The following is an 18,283-nucleotide window of genomic DNA, read 5'->3' on the forward strand; positions in this document are numbered from 1 at the left end:
AAGCTTGCTTTTTTCTTCCTGGGCTCCTTGCCCATGGGAAGAGGTGGATCATCTCTCTCTCTCTCTCTTTTCCTCTCTCTTTCTCTCTCTCTCATTATAGGAACACCAATTTGATGGCCGGGCTCAAGACCCCAGTAAGTTTAATCTCCAGTTGGTTTTAATTCATCTTGACCTCCAGAGCATAGCCTAATCAGTCAATAGAAAAGATATAAATTCTCAATTTCCCATAAACGAACTCTTGTATATAATTGCAAAAAAAAAAAAAAGGAAATACCAGAGTTCATCTTTTGGCTAAAGCTGGATTTATTTGAAAGAGGATGAGAGCTGCAGTTGCTGTCTCACATCACTTATGCTCCTGCAGAGACTGCAGGGCTTTGGCAGTTGAAAACCTTTGTTACTGTATATTGTTGGTTTCCTTACACATAATAAGGAATGATTGCCAGAGACCATACTGCATTTATGCCATTGTTATGCTCTGCAGAGGACTTGGTAATACACTACCCTAATGCCTTGCTGGGAAGTCTGACTTTAGATGAAGGACGCCCTGTCTGTGCCCTTTCCCATCATTGTTAACACTGACTTGTGCTTTTTAAAAAATTCTAGAGAAAAATTATATGAGAATAGTCATTGTATTACATGGGAATAGATGATTACACAAATGTGCACATTGGTTCTCATTCAGCTCTTTAGTCACTTTTGTCTCTTTGTGGCCTGATGGACATTCTTGAGCTGTCTATCAGAAACTCTTATATTTTTGTAAGCTTGTGTTATCAGTGACAGTTTTTTCCTGCTCGTCTGACCCCTTTTTTAGCTGCAGTCCACCACAAGTCATTCAGATATAGTCGTGACAAAAAAATCCCCCCACTCCATCACCTCCATGTGCTAGGTAGTTTTCTTGACAGACTCACATTAGTGATTTGCCTGGTTTTTTTTTTAATTCCAGCCTCACTTGCAGCCCTTGTATTCTCTGCTGGTTTTGCATTCAAGTATTAAGCAGCCCAACCTTATGTGGCTTTGAAACACAGAAGTTATGCCAGATGATGTTACCCTCTGTAGAGCATGTAAAAAGGATGAATAAATTACATGCCTATTGGTGGCTCTCTAGGAGTTTTCTGGGTCTGTGAAGTGTTACAAAGTCGAACCATTTCATATTTAGAAGTGAAATTGATAGCAACTCTGGATAAATTGCTATTTTCTCCAATTCTGTAGAGGAACAGCTTTTAGGTTTTTCATGGTTTTATATAACATTATGAAATTCAGGTTACCTCTGTCTTAGAGCTGTGTTTGAAGATGGGCAGCTCTACAAAAATAAATAGAGCAAAAGATAGGAAGGTAACACTAAAACAGGCAAAAAAAAAAACCTAACACTATCTCTTGTTTTTTGAAGTCTCTGGCCAGTATTACTTGTTTGACAGCAGCACTGGAGCACGGCGTTGGGTGTGAGCATGGAGGAAAATGAAGAGCCAACTTTCTGGACACCAGCAACTCTCTGTCTAGTATCTGATGTATCTGCTGATATGGTGGCACAAGAGTAGCTTTCCATTAGTTACCTGCATTTTAATAATCAGAGGTTGCCACTTTCCTTTCTTTTTTTGCTATTCTGGTTTCTATGGTTATTTGATCGGTGAAAAGTTATTTCCACTAATTATGGTACTCCCATATCTGGAAATTCTCCATATTATGGGAGATTGTAACAATGGTCATATGGTACTAGATGAAACATCAACCATTTGTCCCCCCTTCTTACAAAGCCATGTGTCTTTGAGAAAGTGCTGTATTAAAGGCTTTTGTTAGTGTTGCTTGAATGCAGTGGAATTGTATGTGGATTATAGGATCTGGTTCAGAAACAAAGGGCAGCAATTGAGTTTAATATTAAATTATATCTCTGGTTAGGCATATTCATTTCTGTTGTAGCTCGGTGGTTCTGAAGTTTTCTGGCATTTCACAATATAGCATCATGTACATATTTCTTTCCATCAATTTCATTTCTCTTGCTGACTGTTGGGGATGCTTGAATAACTGAGAAATAATAAAAGAATTATGCATAGCAACAATTGGTTGGGTGAGTGTTCCAAAGTCAAGCACAGCAACATGGGATACAGTAACTGTAATTTTCTAATAATTTATTCAGTGCAAGTTAGGTTGTATTCATGGTGGGGCATATTTTTTCCAGGTGCTCCCTAGACAAAGCTGTACTAGTGCTATTATAATATAATAAAGTGAATAAAAAAAGAAAAACTTTCCCTGACAGACGAAGTTATCAGAAGCCAGACATCTTTAGGACATGAAATAACGACTTTCAGACTAGCTGTGGTCCAAATGCCCACCAGTTGATTCCCTTTCTGCTTCAAGGGGGATGTGTTGTATTTGGAATAGGGAAGAGAGTAGAAAGTCTTCTGAATGCAGCTTTCTGTTCAAAACTTGGGAATTAGTACTGCAGCTTGCCACTAACTTTTAACTAAACCTATTCTCCTTTATATCCTAACAAAATTCTGCATACAATGGCCAATGATGGTATTTACAGCATTGTATTATTTTAAATATTTGGATATCATTTAGATATTATCTACAGTCTATGGTAACATTTTTTTGGGGGTGTGCAGTAGTGACCAGGACAAACTTGTGATGTGAAAGTGCCCTCTGCTGGAGCACCCAATTGAAACAACTTGATTTGTTACTGGAAGTAATATAAGATTATACATTAGGGATATGTAAATTCTCGGTGGTGCACAATAAAGTAATTAATTGCTTAATTAAGCACAAGTAATTAATGACAAGTAAATATGTTTATATTTTGATTGGATAGGATTCTATAATTTCTTTTAATAAACTACCGGTATGTTTAATTGTTAAACATATTGAAATGCATAGTGGAAAAAAGAAATTATTGAAATAGAAAGTAGAAAAAACAAAAAAGACTGTTGTATTTGAAATAAAAGAAAGCATGGTGAAATTAAGCCAATTGGATATATTTCTTATCAACCTGAGCAGCTGCTAGCTGAAGCTGAAGCAAGTGAGAGAAGCTGAACAAACAACAAATGAACTCAATAATAACAAATGAATAAGAGCTGAAATAGAGAGTGCCTATTAGGAGTATGGGTATCCAGTAAAAGTCAAAATGATATTGAACTACATAGTAAGGACAAGATTGAATTACCAATATTTTACTATGTGTATTGGATGACACAATTGTAACTTAATCCTTTCTGGAGAAAGGATATAAAGGAATAGGCACCAAAGGCACCATAACTACTTCTGAAAAATTAATAATTATCCTTCTCAATTTAAAGGAACAATCTCAACAAATTATAGGTTATTATTGAAATTGGAATTAGGTAACCTCTATTATTACTCTTCTTGACAGTTAGCTTATATACTACTTGCAGACTCAAGGGTTCTTATCTTAAAATACCAACTACTAAGAAGCAGATTGAAAAAGCATTTTACATTTAACTTCTACACTTCTACTTTTCAATTTGCTTCCACATTAGTTGACAACTATTACATTGGGTGCTGAATGCTGGATTCTATATAGGTATCCAGTTAAATCTGTTAAGTTCTATGTATTTAAGATTTACAGAAAGGAATATTCTGTGAAATTTTATTACAGTCAGATGTTTCATATATGCAATTGTGTGTAGGGTGGAAGGCTAATATAAAGCTTTCACATTCAATGGACTTTTAGATGAGTGAAAAGCACTTTCTGGATACATGCAGGAAATGTGTCTGCAATATGAATTTCAGTAAAAAGATCTACAATTTAAAATATTTTACTTGGATTGGTACTTTGTAATACTGGTGAAACTGCCATGTTCAGAAACACTCTTGTCATTGCCTTGGTCAAAAACAAGGTTCCTTTAATCTCATTTGATGGGCAAATATTGTATTTCTCCCTGCTTTCTCGTTTAGAAAACTAGCAGAAAGCCCACACCAATTAGATTACATTGTGATACCTTGCATTATTGTCATAGGCGAGTTCATTTTCCTGCTGTGACCTACTTTTTAAAAAATCTGGTTAGTTGTAATGAACAATATTAAACATATTGTCCTTAATAATTAAAATAGTTCCAAATGTCCATAGCCTCTTCCTTTAATACTGGCCAAGAAAACTTAATGATTTTAGTACTTGGGGTTTTTCCAACAAAAAAACCCCAATCAGGAGTAAAATATATCTACAGCTATGAGCAACTTATCATTCACCTGCATCTCTCATTGCTGCAGTTTTGAGCTGAATTTTGATTAAATTTGATTAAAAATAAATAAATAAAGAGGACAGAGAAATGTTGTTTTGTAAATATATAAATTAACTGGTGGGTTGGGGTGTGTGCAATGGATTCCATTTGACCTGAATAATTTACCATACTAGGACAACCACAAGTTGGCAAGAGAAATTTAGAAAATACTTTGTGCAAAGACCAGACCAAATTCTGTTAGTAAGTCTGGTAGTGCTAGCACATATATTCAGTTATTATTTACTGTAAACGTTTTAAAGCTATGAACTTTTTTTTTAAGTGAAATTTAAGACAATCTTAGAGGGCATGTTTTGACAGCCGGGATAAGACTGGAGTTTATAAAACGTTTAGAATATCTCCTAAGAGATAAGATAGTATGAAAAATATGTCATGCCAGAGTTCAGAAGCTAAGCGGCGGAAAGTTAGCTTAAGAATCACTTTCCTAGGAAGGCTCAGAGGTCAACTGTTAAAAGAGCAGCCTCAAGAGGGACATACGGAATACCAGCGAAAGGCTTTTGTGATTGGTTGGTGGGTCACTCCTCCTTAGCCAATAGGAAATAGCCCCCGCAAAAGATTGGTTTCGTCACATTTGCGCAGCGTGCGTTGGAAAACCGGAGACGGGGAAGAAGGCGCAGAGAATTTGGAGAAGTGACGGATACGTCATCCAATAAAAATGAGAACCAATAGAAAGCTTGGAATGCATCAACATGCGATTGGTTTAGCTCCCTTGGAGGTGGACCTTGGGCACCACGGTTGCTATGACGGCAGAATGCCCACCTTCCCGGCGCCGCCATCTTGTTGTTGATTCGAACTGTAAGGGAGCAGGTGAGGGAAGTCTTGAAGCCGGCCTGGGGGGGACACCCAGCAGCAGCGCCCCCCGGCCAGGCAGGGGGAAATTTTACGTTGGTGAGTTTCGGGCCCTTGTTCTTCGTAGGAAGCGATCCGGACCCAAAAGGGAGGGCGCCTCTTCCGAATAGGATGTGGGAGGGGATCGGGGAGAGTGAATGAGTGCTGGTAGGGAAAAGGTAAGGCCGGTTCGCGGGGTGGTGGATCCCGACGGGTAGGACAGCAGAGCCGCCTGGCTGAGGGCTGCTGCCGAAGCCCGTGAGGGGAGGAATAGGTATCCTCACGACGACGATTCTCCTGGAGCTGCTCAAGAGAAGTCTATGGCACAGGTGTCTGTTGAGCAGCTTCCCCCGTTTGGCGCCCTCTAGACGAGTTTACGGAGCTGCTTCACCTGAGATCCCATCATCCCCGACCGCCGCTCTGCGGGTCGGGTGGTGGAATATAATCCAAATAGGGAGGGCGACGGGGAGGGGAGCAGTGGTAGAAGCTGAAGAAGTTGTGGTTTTGGGCTCAGCCGGTTTCTGGGCGCTCTTTGAGGAAGCCTGGCTGTGAGATTCACCGGGTCGTTTGGGAGTGAGGGCTTGCAAGGAATGATGGGGCAGATGTTGGTGACATCTGCAGGAAGATAGGTGGTTGTGCGTGTGTATGGGGGAGAGTGTGCTGAGGCTAGAGAAACTTTTGCTCAAAGGGTACTTGGGATGCCATAAACTTTGTCCCAGCCACCAGGAGGACTAGCAAGAACAGTATTCAGTTTTAAAGTGGCCTAAATTTATTGAGAAATTTGTGTTGGGTTTTGGCAGGAGCCTCTTGGCTTGGAACTTCCATTCTAACAAAAAATACATCTTGGCCCCAATCCAAAACATTGTGGGAAATAGCAAAAAGGTTTTCCTCCATGGGCAGTGAATATTTTATAGTTGTGAAATAAAATAATAGAATATATATATGTGTGTGTGTGTGTATGTGTATGTATGTTTTCTTAAGTTTTCGCGGGTACTTACATGTATGGCATTCAGCTTTGTTCGGGTATCATAAGCCTGATGATGGCAGATGAGATTCTGCCGAAACGTTGCTACAACTTTAAAAGCACAACTACAATGACGTGGGAAAATACCCGAACAAAGCTGAATGCCATACATACATACATACATACATACATACATACATACATATATGAATTTGGCTGACATTTGTTTATATAACACCTCTCTATGGGCAACTAGTACTGAACTGTGATGAATTGGACAAAGAGTAACTTTTTGGATTGCCTCTAAGTATTGCAAACTGTTTTTCCCCATTGATATGTTAATCATTTTAACATTATACATATGCTTATCCTCTACCGACTTGAAACAGTTTCAGATATTTAGAAAGTGTTGATAATTCTTCATTAAAATGGTTTTGTATAATGTTAATTTTATTTATCAAATTCATTTGCTCTCCATTTCACAGTTCAGGGCAACTTTGAGCGGCTTACAACAAGATAAAACAATTAAACATTCAACAGTTATAAATATAAAAACTGATTAAAATCGCACAAAAATAAAACAAAGGAAAAACAAGAGTTTGGAGGGGAGAGGTTGTCTATTAGTGCATAAGCAACTCCAGCGAACAGCTTCTCCTTCAGTCTCCATGTCAACTGGCATGGCCAGGTTTTTGTTTTTTTTTATGGCTGAAAGAGAGGGGGTGGATCTTATCTCCTGGCGGCAAGATATTCCAAACAGCAAGAGCTGTGGCAGAAAAGGATTTTCTGCTGTATCCCACCAGCTGAAATTCCTTAGTTAATGGGATCTGCAATAGGCCCCCTTCTGCCAATACGAGTGGGGCAGGCCAATTCCGTTGGGGAAAGACAATTCTGCAGATACCCTAGACCCATGGCATGAAAGTCTTTAAAGGTAGTAACAAGCATCTTGAATTGACCAAGAAGCAGATTGGCAGCCATTGCACTTGCATAACAGTGATATTATATGTGCTACCCTAGGGACCTCCAAAACTGTACTTGCTGGACCAGTTGAGGCTTCCAAATGCTCTTTAAGAGTAGCCCCATGTATAACATGTTGCAATAATCTAAGCAGGAGATTACCAGGACATGAATGACTGAGCACAGCGCCTCATGATCCAGCAAAGGGTACAATTGGCGCACCACATGAAGTTGTGCAAAGGGTTTCCTAGCCATGACTGCTACCTGTTCTTAGAGCAGGAGTCACAAGTGTAGGAAAACTTAGCATCTTTATTATGAAGTGCATGTGAGTGTGCCTAAAATCAGCTAATTAATTGCCTGGAACTATTTTTTTTTAATAAACAGCATCTGTTAAAATTGTGTGTGTGTGTGCGTGTATGTATGTATGTAAAGTTTTCGCGGGTTTTATATGTATGGTATTCAGCTTGGTTGGGGTATTTTCCCACGTCATTATAGTTTGCTTTTAAAGTTGTAGCAACGTTTCGGCAGAATCTCATCTGCCATCATCAGGCTTCTGTATTGTGTTCGTCTGTGAGTCAGACTTTCACAGCCGTTTCTGTTTTAAATTTGGGGCTAGCCTACTGCTGTGCCAGAATGGTTTTTTCTTCATCCTGATTGGTTGGGAGTCTTGGTCTGTGTTTATTGGTCTTGGAGTTTGCTGTGTTCTGCTTGATTGGTGTTTCTAATATCTTCTGTCTGTTTTGTAGCTTTTTTTGTCTTGATTGGCTAGCAACATTGTGTTTCCTGTATTGGAGGCTTTTAGTGCGACTTGGCTCCGAGTAAACAGACGGCTATCCTAATAAATGCTTCCTAGCTTCCTAATAAATGATAGCCGTCCGTTTACTTGGAGCCAAGTCACACTAAAAGCATCCAATACAGGAAACACAATGTTGGTAGCCAATCAAGACAAAAAAAGCTACAAAACAGACAGAAGATATTAGAAACACCAATCAAGCAGAACACAGCAAACTCCAAGACCAATAAACACAGACCAAGACTCCCAACCGATCAGGATGAAGAAAAAACCATTCTGGCACAGCAGTAGGCTAGCCCCAAATTTAAAACTGAAACAACTGTAAAAGTCTGACTCACAGACGAACTCAATACAGAAGCCTGATGATGGCAGATGATATTTTGCTGGAAATAAATTCTCATTGCTTAGAATGTAGTTCTTATTAGCATATCGAGATAAATAGGAAATGCCTTTCAGTTTTTATTTAAAATTCACTTATTACTGCCCTCTAGAACAGTGATCCCCAACCTTTTACGCCGCGGCCCGGCACCGGCATCAGCTGGGCACGCGGGCCCGGTACCGGCATCAGCTGGCGCGCCGCCATCTTTTGATGAAAAAGTGCTTCCAGTGAGCTTTCTACCCGGAAAAGCTCACGGAAGCACTTTTCATCAAAAAATGGCGGCCCCACAAGCCAGCGACAGTAGGACTTGTTCTGCGGACGGTGCACGTCCACGGACCGGTGGTTGGGGACCCCTGCTCTAGAACATGTTTGGTTCATAATTTGTTCATGAACCCAAGCTTAATGATATGATATGCCTTTCACTTACTTATGATCTGGTAGTAGCATTAGCACTTAGACTTATATACTGCTTTACAGTGCTTTACAGCCCTCTCTAAGCAGTTTACAGAGTCAGCTTATTGCCCCCAACAATTGCTATGCTTCCCTTGAGATTGAAGAATGTTTGAAATTTCAGGCGACACTGCTGTGCATGCGGTTAGTATTTGTGATTTGCTACAGTAATCTTGAGAATATATTTTGTATTTATGCATCTGTGGTACTATTTTCATGGTATATTTGAAGGAGTTTCTAATCTGTTTCCTCCTAAATAGTAGGTGCCATTAAGTCGGGTTCAGTTCCTGGTCATCTTGACCTGCCTTCCCTTTGATGCAGTCCATCTACCTTATCTGTTTTTCTTTTCTGCTTTCCTTGGCCTTGGCTAACTGCAGTAATGGAACTAAAATGAACTACCGGTATCTTATCACAGTAGGATTTTTTTTTTAAAAAAATGCAGTTTCCGAAAGAATTTTTTTTGTTATATTCCTTGCAGCAATATAAAAAGTTAGACTATATTTTCTTCACTGTCTTTAGACTACCCGGCTTCCCCGTAGCTGGTGTTTATGGGATAAAAATGCAATTAATAATATGACTTGTTTGACCTCAGTTTTATTTTTAAAGTATTCTTTTAATTACATCTGCTTGTAGCAGAAATCATTGCTTACCAATGAAAATACCTAGATAATCTTTTGCTTGAATGTGATTGGATAAGATTTGGTTGTTTGTACTGTTTGGGAATGTCTCGTTAATATATAAAATCCACATATTTTTTTAAAAAGTCCCTTTTCTCAAGATTGAGGGGATTTTGTGTTTTATAAATGATGCATGGACCTGATTTAATTGACCTGTTTTAGTATTGTTTAAAACAGAAGCTATTATGTGTAATGAATTATAATATAAAGGAAATGTATCCATCTCAGATTTTAAACTCTTGGAAGCTTCATGGAGCCTGAGAATATTTCTCAGAAGCAGATCAGTTTGGCTGGCTTTGGAAAACAATGAATGGTTAAGAGAATTGATTAAGACCCTCCAGTGTTAGATAAATCATATCTTAATTGCCATTTGCTTGCATCATTGCCAATGTAAGTTCTTAACATTTTGAGTAAATTCTTCAAGATGAAAAATCAGATGGGATATAAATATTCCTGAAAATGAAACTTGAGGTTGAAATAATTAAAATTTATTTAACGCTTTCATTTTCTGTGCTTGGTTTTAAATTTTGTCTAATATGTTTTCAGTTTTCCCCTGTTCACTGTATAGAATTTTGATTTAAATATGCCTGAAAGAGTCTGAAGCAGTGACAAACTGGCAGTGCTTACATAATTGATGTCAGTAGAAATCTAATCACAGTCTCTGTTCAGATAGAATAATATCCCTATATTTTCTGTGTCATATGTATGGAAACTTGACTTAGTAAAGAATGCAATGTTTGGTACAGAATTTTGACTACTGGGTATTATATTGCTTTTAGATTAATTTTAAAAGAATGTACCATTAAACTTGTTTACTTCTGACCCCAGTCCTAAATGGTAGTAACTTCCTAAACTGTTGGGTACCAATACCTAAGAAAACCAATTCTTAAATTAATCTGCCTGTACTTTAGGATTATCTGCCAAAATGGGTGTTTTGGAGTGTGTTTTTTTTTTTTTTTTTTTTGTTAACCAAAGTGGATACAAAAGAATGTTAATATAATTTGAATATTGTACTAAGTGGGGGCAGGGGGTTGCAGACTTTAAATGATGCCTTCTAGTATGAGATTTTTGGCATTGGCATGCCAGTTCTAAAATGATTTTCTCAAAAATGTTTGCTAATGTAAATGTTAAAGTGCATTTTATGAACCAAGGCAGGTAAAATTAATCTGTTAGTCTATGTTGAGATTGCACCTTCAGTATTGCTTTCATCTTTGATCACTGTCCCTGAAAACTTTATTTTAAGAATTTTATTTATTTGAGAACATAATATTTGTGTTATGATATGCAAATTATGTACCAGTAATGGAAATGTCCAAATGTTTGAGACAGTAAGATTGCCTTGCCATAGTGGTTCTATATTACTTTCACTCTTGGTATTCCTATGGAACTATGCTGAAGTTTGGTTTTCCAGGCAATACATACCATTCTTATTTGGAATATGGTATTATTTTATATTTCTTGGGACTATATTCAGCTTTCTTCTGGAGAGAGGTCTAGCGTTTCTGTCTATGACCTCTAACAGAAATTCTGTTAGAAACAGATTTTATACAGCACCATGGAGTACCGTTTGAGATGCTAGGATTTTCATCAATTTTGAGAATAAAGCATTAAAAATGGTACCATGGAGCCTATGTGCTTCACACTGCTTTAGCAGTATACTTTAGCCTTCTGCTTCACATTACTTTAGCAGTATATAATTCAGTGTACTAAATAAATAAGATGTTTAAAAAAGATGAATAATACATTTTCCTCTGCAAAGAAATAACAGGAAGAATAAGTTTCATTTCTATTAGGTATTATGTCAAAACCACTAGGATGGCCCTTGGGCAAATGTGAATCATTTGCTCTCATTTGTTTATGCAGTCTCTCCAAAGGATTCATTGTAACCTTTCATTTATAGAGGAAGAATATCATGAGGACTTCTGCACATACTTGCAGCATTTGGATTAGATTGGAGGAAGTCTTTAAAATATTTACTCTTGGCTGGTTCAGGAAAAGTTGATGGAGTGACGTATGGTATGAGGAGACTGGGCAGAAGGAGGAGCTGAGGAATGAGGAAGTCTTAGAAATTAGTTCAAAACTTAGAATTTGACTTCCATAAGCCTTATTTAGATAAGTGCTGGGACAGAAGCTGTAGTCTGTCTGACTTTCAGTGTTAATTTAGGTACAGCTGTTGTCTCCTAAGATATATGTTAGTAGTACAAGCAGAAAGCAAGAATTTCATTATCTCCTTTGCAAGCTAACTCTGTCCAAAGCCAGGAGTTTAATCCTGATTGACTCAAAGTTGATTCAACCTTCCATCCTTCTAAGCTCGGTAAAATGAGGACAGATTGTTAGGTGGCAATATGCTGACTCTAAACCAGTCAGAGAGTATGGAAAAGCACTGTGGTGTGGCTTTAGTGCTACTGCTACTGCTACCTCCTGGAACAAAAATCTTGGATAAAAGTGCACATGAATGAATGGCCCCTTTCAGAATCTGATCCTCAGGGACTCCTTGTTTCTCTGAAGAACACCAGGAAATATAGCAGCACAAATGACATCTAGAACACTGCTGGACAAAGACAAAGAATAAGTCCAAATGAATATGTAAATGAGCCCATTTATGTCACATTCTAGCAATAGGAATGGCAAAATACAGCTGTTTTTCCATTGCTATTGGGTCAGATTACCAACCAGCAGCCCTTTTTAAAATATTATCTGGAAGAACCTTAAACCTGTAAGTCTCCAGGAAGTGGATGGTGCTTTCAGATCTATCAACAGGGCCACTTAAATATTAAAACCATATCTTGTAGACAATGGAAGTAGCAAGTTGGCTTTATAAACTACACCAAGATAGCAGTTACTATTCATAGCAAGAAGAGTTAAAAAAAATGAAGGAACAGCATTAGGAACTTGAGAAATCAAACAGAAATTCAAAAGTACAAAATGCTTTAATGAAATAAGTAGGAAAAATTTAAAGCGGGGCTGTCAAACTCCCGGCCCACGGGCGGGATGCATCACATACTGGCCATGCCCATGCCCGGTTTAGTGGAGAAAAAAGTCCCGATACATCACGTGACGACGCCATGAGTTTGACACTCCTGATTTGGAAGGAACTGATCAATCACAAGATAATTTAAGACCTCTAAATGACATGACTGCAAAGATCAAATTAGAGCTGCTGGTATTCATGTGCAAATATTAAGACCACAATTCAAATATTCTGCCCAGTTACTCTACCCTTAATGAATGAAAACAAATATTATATTTAAAATTAATACAGTGATATGAAATATTCAACAGAACTATTTTTGAAGTTTAATATACATATATCATGTTCAACAACTCTGCATCAAAATTATTTGTCAGGTTACCCAATGTGATCCATGATGCAAAACTCAGGTGGCCCCAAATCATTTACTAAATCTACTTGAGAAAAGTTGTTTTGAGATTTAAGCAAAAGGTTTAAATATTAGAAATATAAGGAATTTATAATACTATCTTAGTGATATTAAAAAGAGTCTTGAGAACTCAGCGCAATTGTAGTCGGGGAGACAAACATGGAAGCATGTGATACTGTAACAGTACAGTACTATAACTCTGGCAAGTAGAATGTTATAATATAACATTCTACTGTTATATTATAACATTGTTATAATATAACATTCATAATATTTGTGTTACGATATGCAAATTATGTACCAGTAATGGAAATGTCCAAATGTTTGAGACAGTAAGATTGCCTTGCCATAGTGGCTATATTACTTTCACTCTTGGTATTCCTATGGAACTATGCTGAAGTTTGGTTTTCCAGGCAATACATACCATTCTTATTTGGAAAAATGTTTGATAGCAAATGAATATGGTATTATTTTATATTTCTTGGGACTATATTCAGCTTTCTTCTGGAGAGAGGTCTAGCGTTTCTGTCTATGACCTCTAACAGAAATTCTGTTAGAAACAGATTTTATACAGCACCATGGAGTACTGTTTGAGATGCTAGGATTTTCATCAATTTTGAGAATAAAGCATTAAAAATGGTACCATGGAGCCTATGTGCTTCACACTGCTTTAGCAGTATACTTTAGCCTTCTGCTTCACATTACTTTAGCAGTATATAATTCAGTATACTAGATAAATAAGATGTTTATAAAAGATGAATAATACATTTTCCTCTGCAAAGACATAACAGGAAGAATAAGTTTCATTCCTATTAGGTATTATGTCAAAACCACTAGGATGGCCCTTGGGCAAATGTGAATCATTTGCTCTCATTTGTTTATGCAATCTCTCCAAAGGATTTCATTGTAACCTTTCATTTATAGAGGAAGAATATCATGAGGACTTCTGCACATACTTGCAGCATTTGGATTAGATTGGAGGAAGTCTTTAAAATATTTACTCTTGGCTGGTTCAGGAAAAGTTGATGGAGTGACGTATGGTATGAGGAGACTGGGCAGAAGGAGGAGCTGAGGAATGAGGAAGTCTTAGAAATTAGTTCAAAATTTAGAATTTGACTTCCATAAGTCGGGGAGACAAACATGGAAGCGTGTGATACTGTAACAGTACAGTACTATAACTCTGGCAAGTAGAATGTTGTTGTTATTATATTCCCCCTTCTCATCTCTTGCTTGCTTGGGATAAAAACCAATCATCCCTCCTTGAGCAAGTAGATAAACAATACTAAGCTGCTGGTGGAATGGTAGTATAGCATTATTTCCAGTAATTGTGAAGAAACAGAGAACATATGCAGCATGGTCTCTTTTATTGCATAAAGTGCAGAACTTGGCCTACAGTTATATCACCACCGTTGTGAGATGAATGCACAATTAGATGGCTACAGGAAGCTCATTCAATCAGTAAGACATCTTCATGAAAATTATTGTCAGTGATATGGTAATTGCTAATTAAATCCATAGTGCAGAAATAGTCTTCATTCTATTATTCACAGTTAATATCATTCATGGCACAACATAGCTGTATAACTTGGGACTCCTTTGCTTACCAAAGCAAAGCAGGACGCGATGAAATGCAACTTCAGACTGCTGGGTTGTATACTATTCCAGAACCTATCAGTTATTGAAAGCACGATCCTGTTGCACTTGACAAGCTAGAGAAACAGTTTTCTATCCTCTTTGTTATGAGAAGACCAGGTGTCTCACAGAATACAAAAGGAGTAATGACTGTTGCATTTTAGTAAGCCAATCTCTGTTACACTGATCACTGGAGCCTCAAGACACACACCCCCTTCGAGCCCTCTCTGAAAAAGTTTAGATCTTCCAGGTGCCCAAAATGGATTAATCAAATTTCTAGAGCTCTAAAAAGCTCTAAAACAGGGGTGTCCAACCTTGGCAACTTTAAGACTTGTGGACTTCAACTCCCTGGCTGAGGAATTCTGGGAGTTGAAGTCCACAAGTCTTAAAGTTGCCAAGGTTGGACACCCCTGCTCTAAAACAATCTGACCATGGCAAAGGACAGGTGTTAATGTCTTCTAATTTCATACCATATTGCAACTATTCTGAGACAAAAAGCAGGTGTTATGTGTTACTACCTATGTATTTTGGCCCCTGGGTATCAGCTCCACTAGGTAGACCAGAGAGCAAAGGGGGAAAAAAAACTGCACAAGAAGTTTAGAATTGTACTTTCATCGAGTAGTCTGACTGTGCTTTACTTCCTCTCCTTTTATTTCAGTGAAATACAGTTTGCTTGAGCCACTTCTGAATATTATCTTGCTTCATAAGAGTTAAAAAACGTTTCAGTCCTCCTTACCTAGATAAACATTCTTGCATATTTCCGTCAAGGTAAGATGAGTCAGGTTTATGGCTGTGAAGGCCAACGATTCCCAAGCTACTTCCAATCCCTCAGAAAGAGAAGACAGAGTGAATTGTCTCAAAACTCAAATGCCCAGAGTTGCTAAATGGTGAGATGGGCAGCATATGAATTTAATAGATAAAATAAATAAATAAATAAAACTATCAATCTGAGAATCTTGATCACCAGCCTAACAATAATATCAAAAAGCAAATGCAGGAAAGCCACTGTGTGGAAGGGGGATCAGAGAAATGCCATGATAACCAGGTTTGTGAATCAAAGGATCTTGAGCGGGACGGACAGACTTCTGCAACCTGAATATGTTTGAGAAGGTCTGGTGAGAGATGAATTACAAATACAGAGCTTGTCTTTAACTTTAGAAACTTGTAAAGGAAGATCATTTGTATCTTGTAGCAATATCCATTTTTGTAGCAATATCCATCGCTGCCTTGCTGGGCCTGTCACAACTTCACCAGAGTTTAGATAACAATGGTTGAGGCTTCCAGAAGAGCAAGAATCAAGAATTTTGTATCTCCCTTGACATCCAAAGCAACGTAGTAGTGGTGGAGCAGAAGGGGAAGATTGGACATGTTTGTCAAAGCAAGGTTCTTGTTAATGATCAGTACTGAAGCTTAAATTTGTTACTTAAATGGATAATGAAGTCAAAGGAAAAGAAAAATACATGGAAGAATTCAGTGCTGTAAGAAATCTTTGGCCTGCAGGAAATTATATTTAACAAAATTCCCACTTTTATGACATTCAAAATGGTGTGTGTGTGTGCGTGCGCACACACGCTGCATGAGTTGTTAGCTTGAAAAGCATATTCTTCAAAAGTATGAATGGTGAGAACTTGCTCCCTTAAGTAAGGTTCCTCAGCATGCAAATCTAGATATGATTTGTTTGGAACCCATATCTGCATTTAATATTCAGACTATAGTTAGAGAAAAGGAAATGTCTACTTATACTGTTTTGTGGATTTTGTAAATCTGGAGTCATTTTAGACTGTATCTGTTTTATGTTTAGTTCATCGATGATTAAGCATTTCCCCTTTAAGTTTATGTTTGTGTGTGTGTGTGCATGTGCGCGCGCGCTGCTTCATCAGAATGTTTGGGTAATGTTGTATAATTCTCCTTGAGCTATTCCTTCTTGTTTGAGGCTGAAACATTTGGATTTTTTTAGCATGGCAAGGTCAGTTAAATAAGAACTAGAGCTCCATTCTCCTATTCCAAGTTCACTTTTGAATTTTTATTCCTATCTCCACTGTTGCACTTTTAACCCGCTTTGGTTAATGCTTCAGTATGAAATATCTCCATGTAGGGAATCATTACATGTGAATGTCACTTACATGAAATTGTGGAGAGTATGAACAATTGCAGATGGTTATCTAACAGTTTTTATTAGATGGCAATGTCGTTCAAAAATCAGCTAATGTTTTAGTTACAAATAGGCTGTGTAACTATCTTAAACACTGAACATTTTATTTTGGCTAAATCTGTCAATGTAGCAAAGTGAGAATAGTTCTTTTGAAGTGTTTGTACTAATTTGTTCTTGAATAGAGATGTCTCTGAGCCATTAGTAGCTATAGTACCCACTATGTTATATTACATACACATCTTGATTTCTGCATTTTGTGCTGAACAGTTGATTGTATTCTTAAGTCTCTACAATGGGCTGAAATGTATAATTGGGGGGGGGATTGCCAGCAGTTACAGGAAAATATATAAAATCAGACTCTTTATTTTCATCTATTTTACTAGACTATATTATATTATAGGACACTTGTTAATAAAACAGAAACAAATACCACTGTGCAATTACCTGGTTCAAAGGGTAAAAAGTGATTCAGAGCAAACATTTCAAACATATATATTCTAGATCAGGGGTGTCAAACTTGATTTCATTGAGGGCTGCATCAGGGTTGTGTTTGACCTTGGGGGCCAGGTGGGCATGGCCAGTTTGACATCACTTGTGTGGGGATGCTCCATTTTCGCTGACAGAGGCACTACGGGCCGATCCTTCACTACTGTTTCCAGTATAGCCCCACAGACCAGATCTAAGCACCCCACAGTCTGGATCCAGCCCATGGGCCTTGAGTTTCACATCCCTGTTCTAGGTGAATCCAGATAAAAGATGCACCTTTTTTAGTTAGACAGATTTGTACCCATGTTAGTTCTGAATCAGATTTTCGCCTTCAAATCTGGACTGGGAGAATGAAAAAGCCTGTCACACAAGTGGAAATTTACTTGCGCAACATGTATTTCTTAATTGATACTATAATTTGGTAACCTCAAAACGCTGTGTCTTTCTTGTTAATGTTTTGTTTTATAGCTTTATCTCCTAGTTGAGAGTTTCACACTTAGGGGTTTAAAATTGGATTCTTCAAAGCACCATTCTTCAAATTATTGAAATAATTGCTTTTTAAAGTTGTACATTCAACTTTCACCATGAACAGAAGGATATTTTATTGAGTAGAATAAATACATAAGACGACAAAATGGAAGAATACGTTCCCTGTTTATTGTGGATCAATACTATATGTATGATTCTGTTGAATTAAAAATACACTCAGTAAACACACACACACACACACACACCACAGCTTTTTCCTTCTGTTGCAACTTCAATTACAAACTTCCTGAGCAGCAATTGCAGCTCACTAATAAAGAAATTGTAGAGTAGTCCAGTTGTCTTTTATCTGTTTTCAGATGGATCACCTGAAGTGAATGCTAGATGGGTATTCTCATTTCAGCCGTCTTTTTATGAATAGTCAGCCTTTCTATTCCCTTTCATGATATTATTTCAAGACAATGTATTTCATTTTGATTTGGATAATTGGGGCTTTTCAACACATTTTGCTGAAATATATTTCATTAGAAATGAAATCTAAGCAACGTAATCCACATGTGCCTAGGCCAAAAGCAGTTACATTTTTTTAAAAATGTACATGTGATATAAGCTATACAAAAAAGAAAAAGACAAAAGTATGTGAGTAAACCAAAAGAAGTTAAAGACCCAATAACTGGTTATCTGTATATAACTTTTTTTAATTTTAGAGATTTCTATAAAAGACTACGTTGTAGATTTGAGAGAGAAAAATAAGTCTCCCAGCCAACAAACTTATTTTTTCCTGGAAATCTCCTGAAATAAAGAATTTTGCTAAGCTAGTGCAAATAAAGCTCAGACCTCTAAACATACCTT

General features: G+C 37.6%; 2 protein-coding genes across 6 annotated transcripts in view; both read left to right on the forward strand.

Moving 5' to 3' along the window:
- The window catches only part of CDHR4 (cadherin related family member 4), a 38,841-nt gene extending 35,884 nt beyond the window's left edge, over nucleotides 1–2,957 (forward strand). For all 3 annotated transcript variants that reach the window (XM_087955012.1, XM_087955014.1, XM_087955013.1), the window contains exons 19-20: nucleotides 101–134; nucleotides 1,388–2,957. In XM_087955012.1, the coding sequence (XP_087811138.1) occupies nucleotides 101–134; nucleotides 1,388–1,443 (90 nt within the window). In that variant the 3' untranslated portion in view covers nucleotides 1,444–2,957. The remainder of the gene's footprint in view (nucleotides 1–100; nucleotides 135–1,387) is intronic.
- A 2,072-nt stretch (nucleotides 2,958–5,029) lies between these two features.
- The window catches only part of IP6K1 (inositol hexakisphosphate kinase 1), a 33,466-nt gene continuing 20,212 nt past the window's right edge, over nucleotides 5,030–18,283 (forward strand). For all 3 annotated transcript variants that reach the window (XM_026673329.2, XM_026673332.2, XM_087955025.1), the window contains exon 1: nucleotides 5,030–5,138. The gene's annotated coding sequence lies outside the window, so the exon portion shown is untranslated. The remainder of the gene's footprint in view (nucleotides 5,139–18,283) is intronic.

This window comes from Notechis scutatus, chromosome 2, assembly GCF_049901735.1.
Source record: "Notechis scutatus isolate UNSWTSFEM ecotype Mainland chromosome 2, rNotScu1.2, whole genome shotgun sequence".
NCBI classification, from domain to species: domain Eukaryota; kingdom Metazoa; phylum Chordata; class Lepidosauria; order Squamata; family Elapidae; genus Notechis; species Notechis scutatus.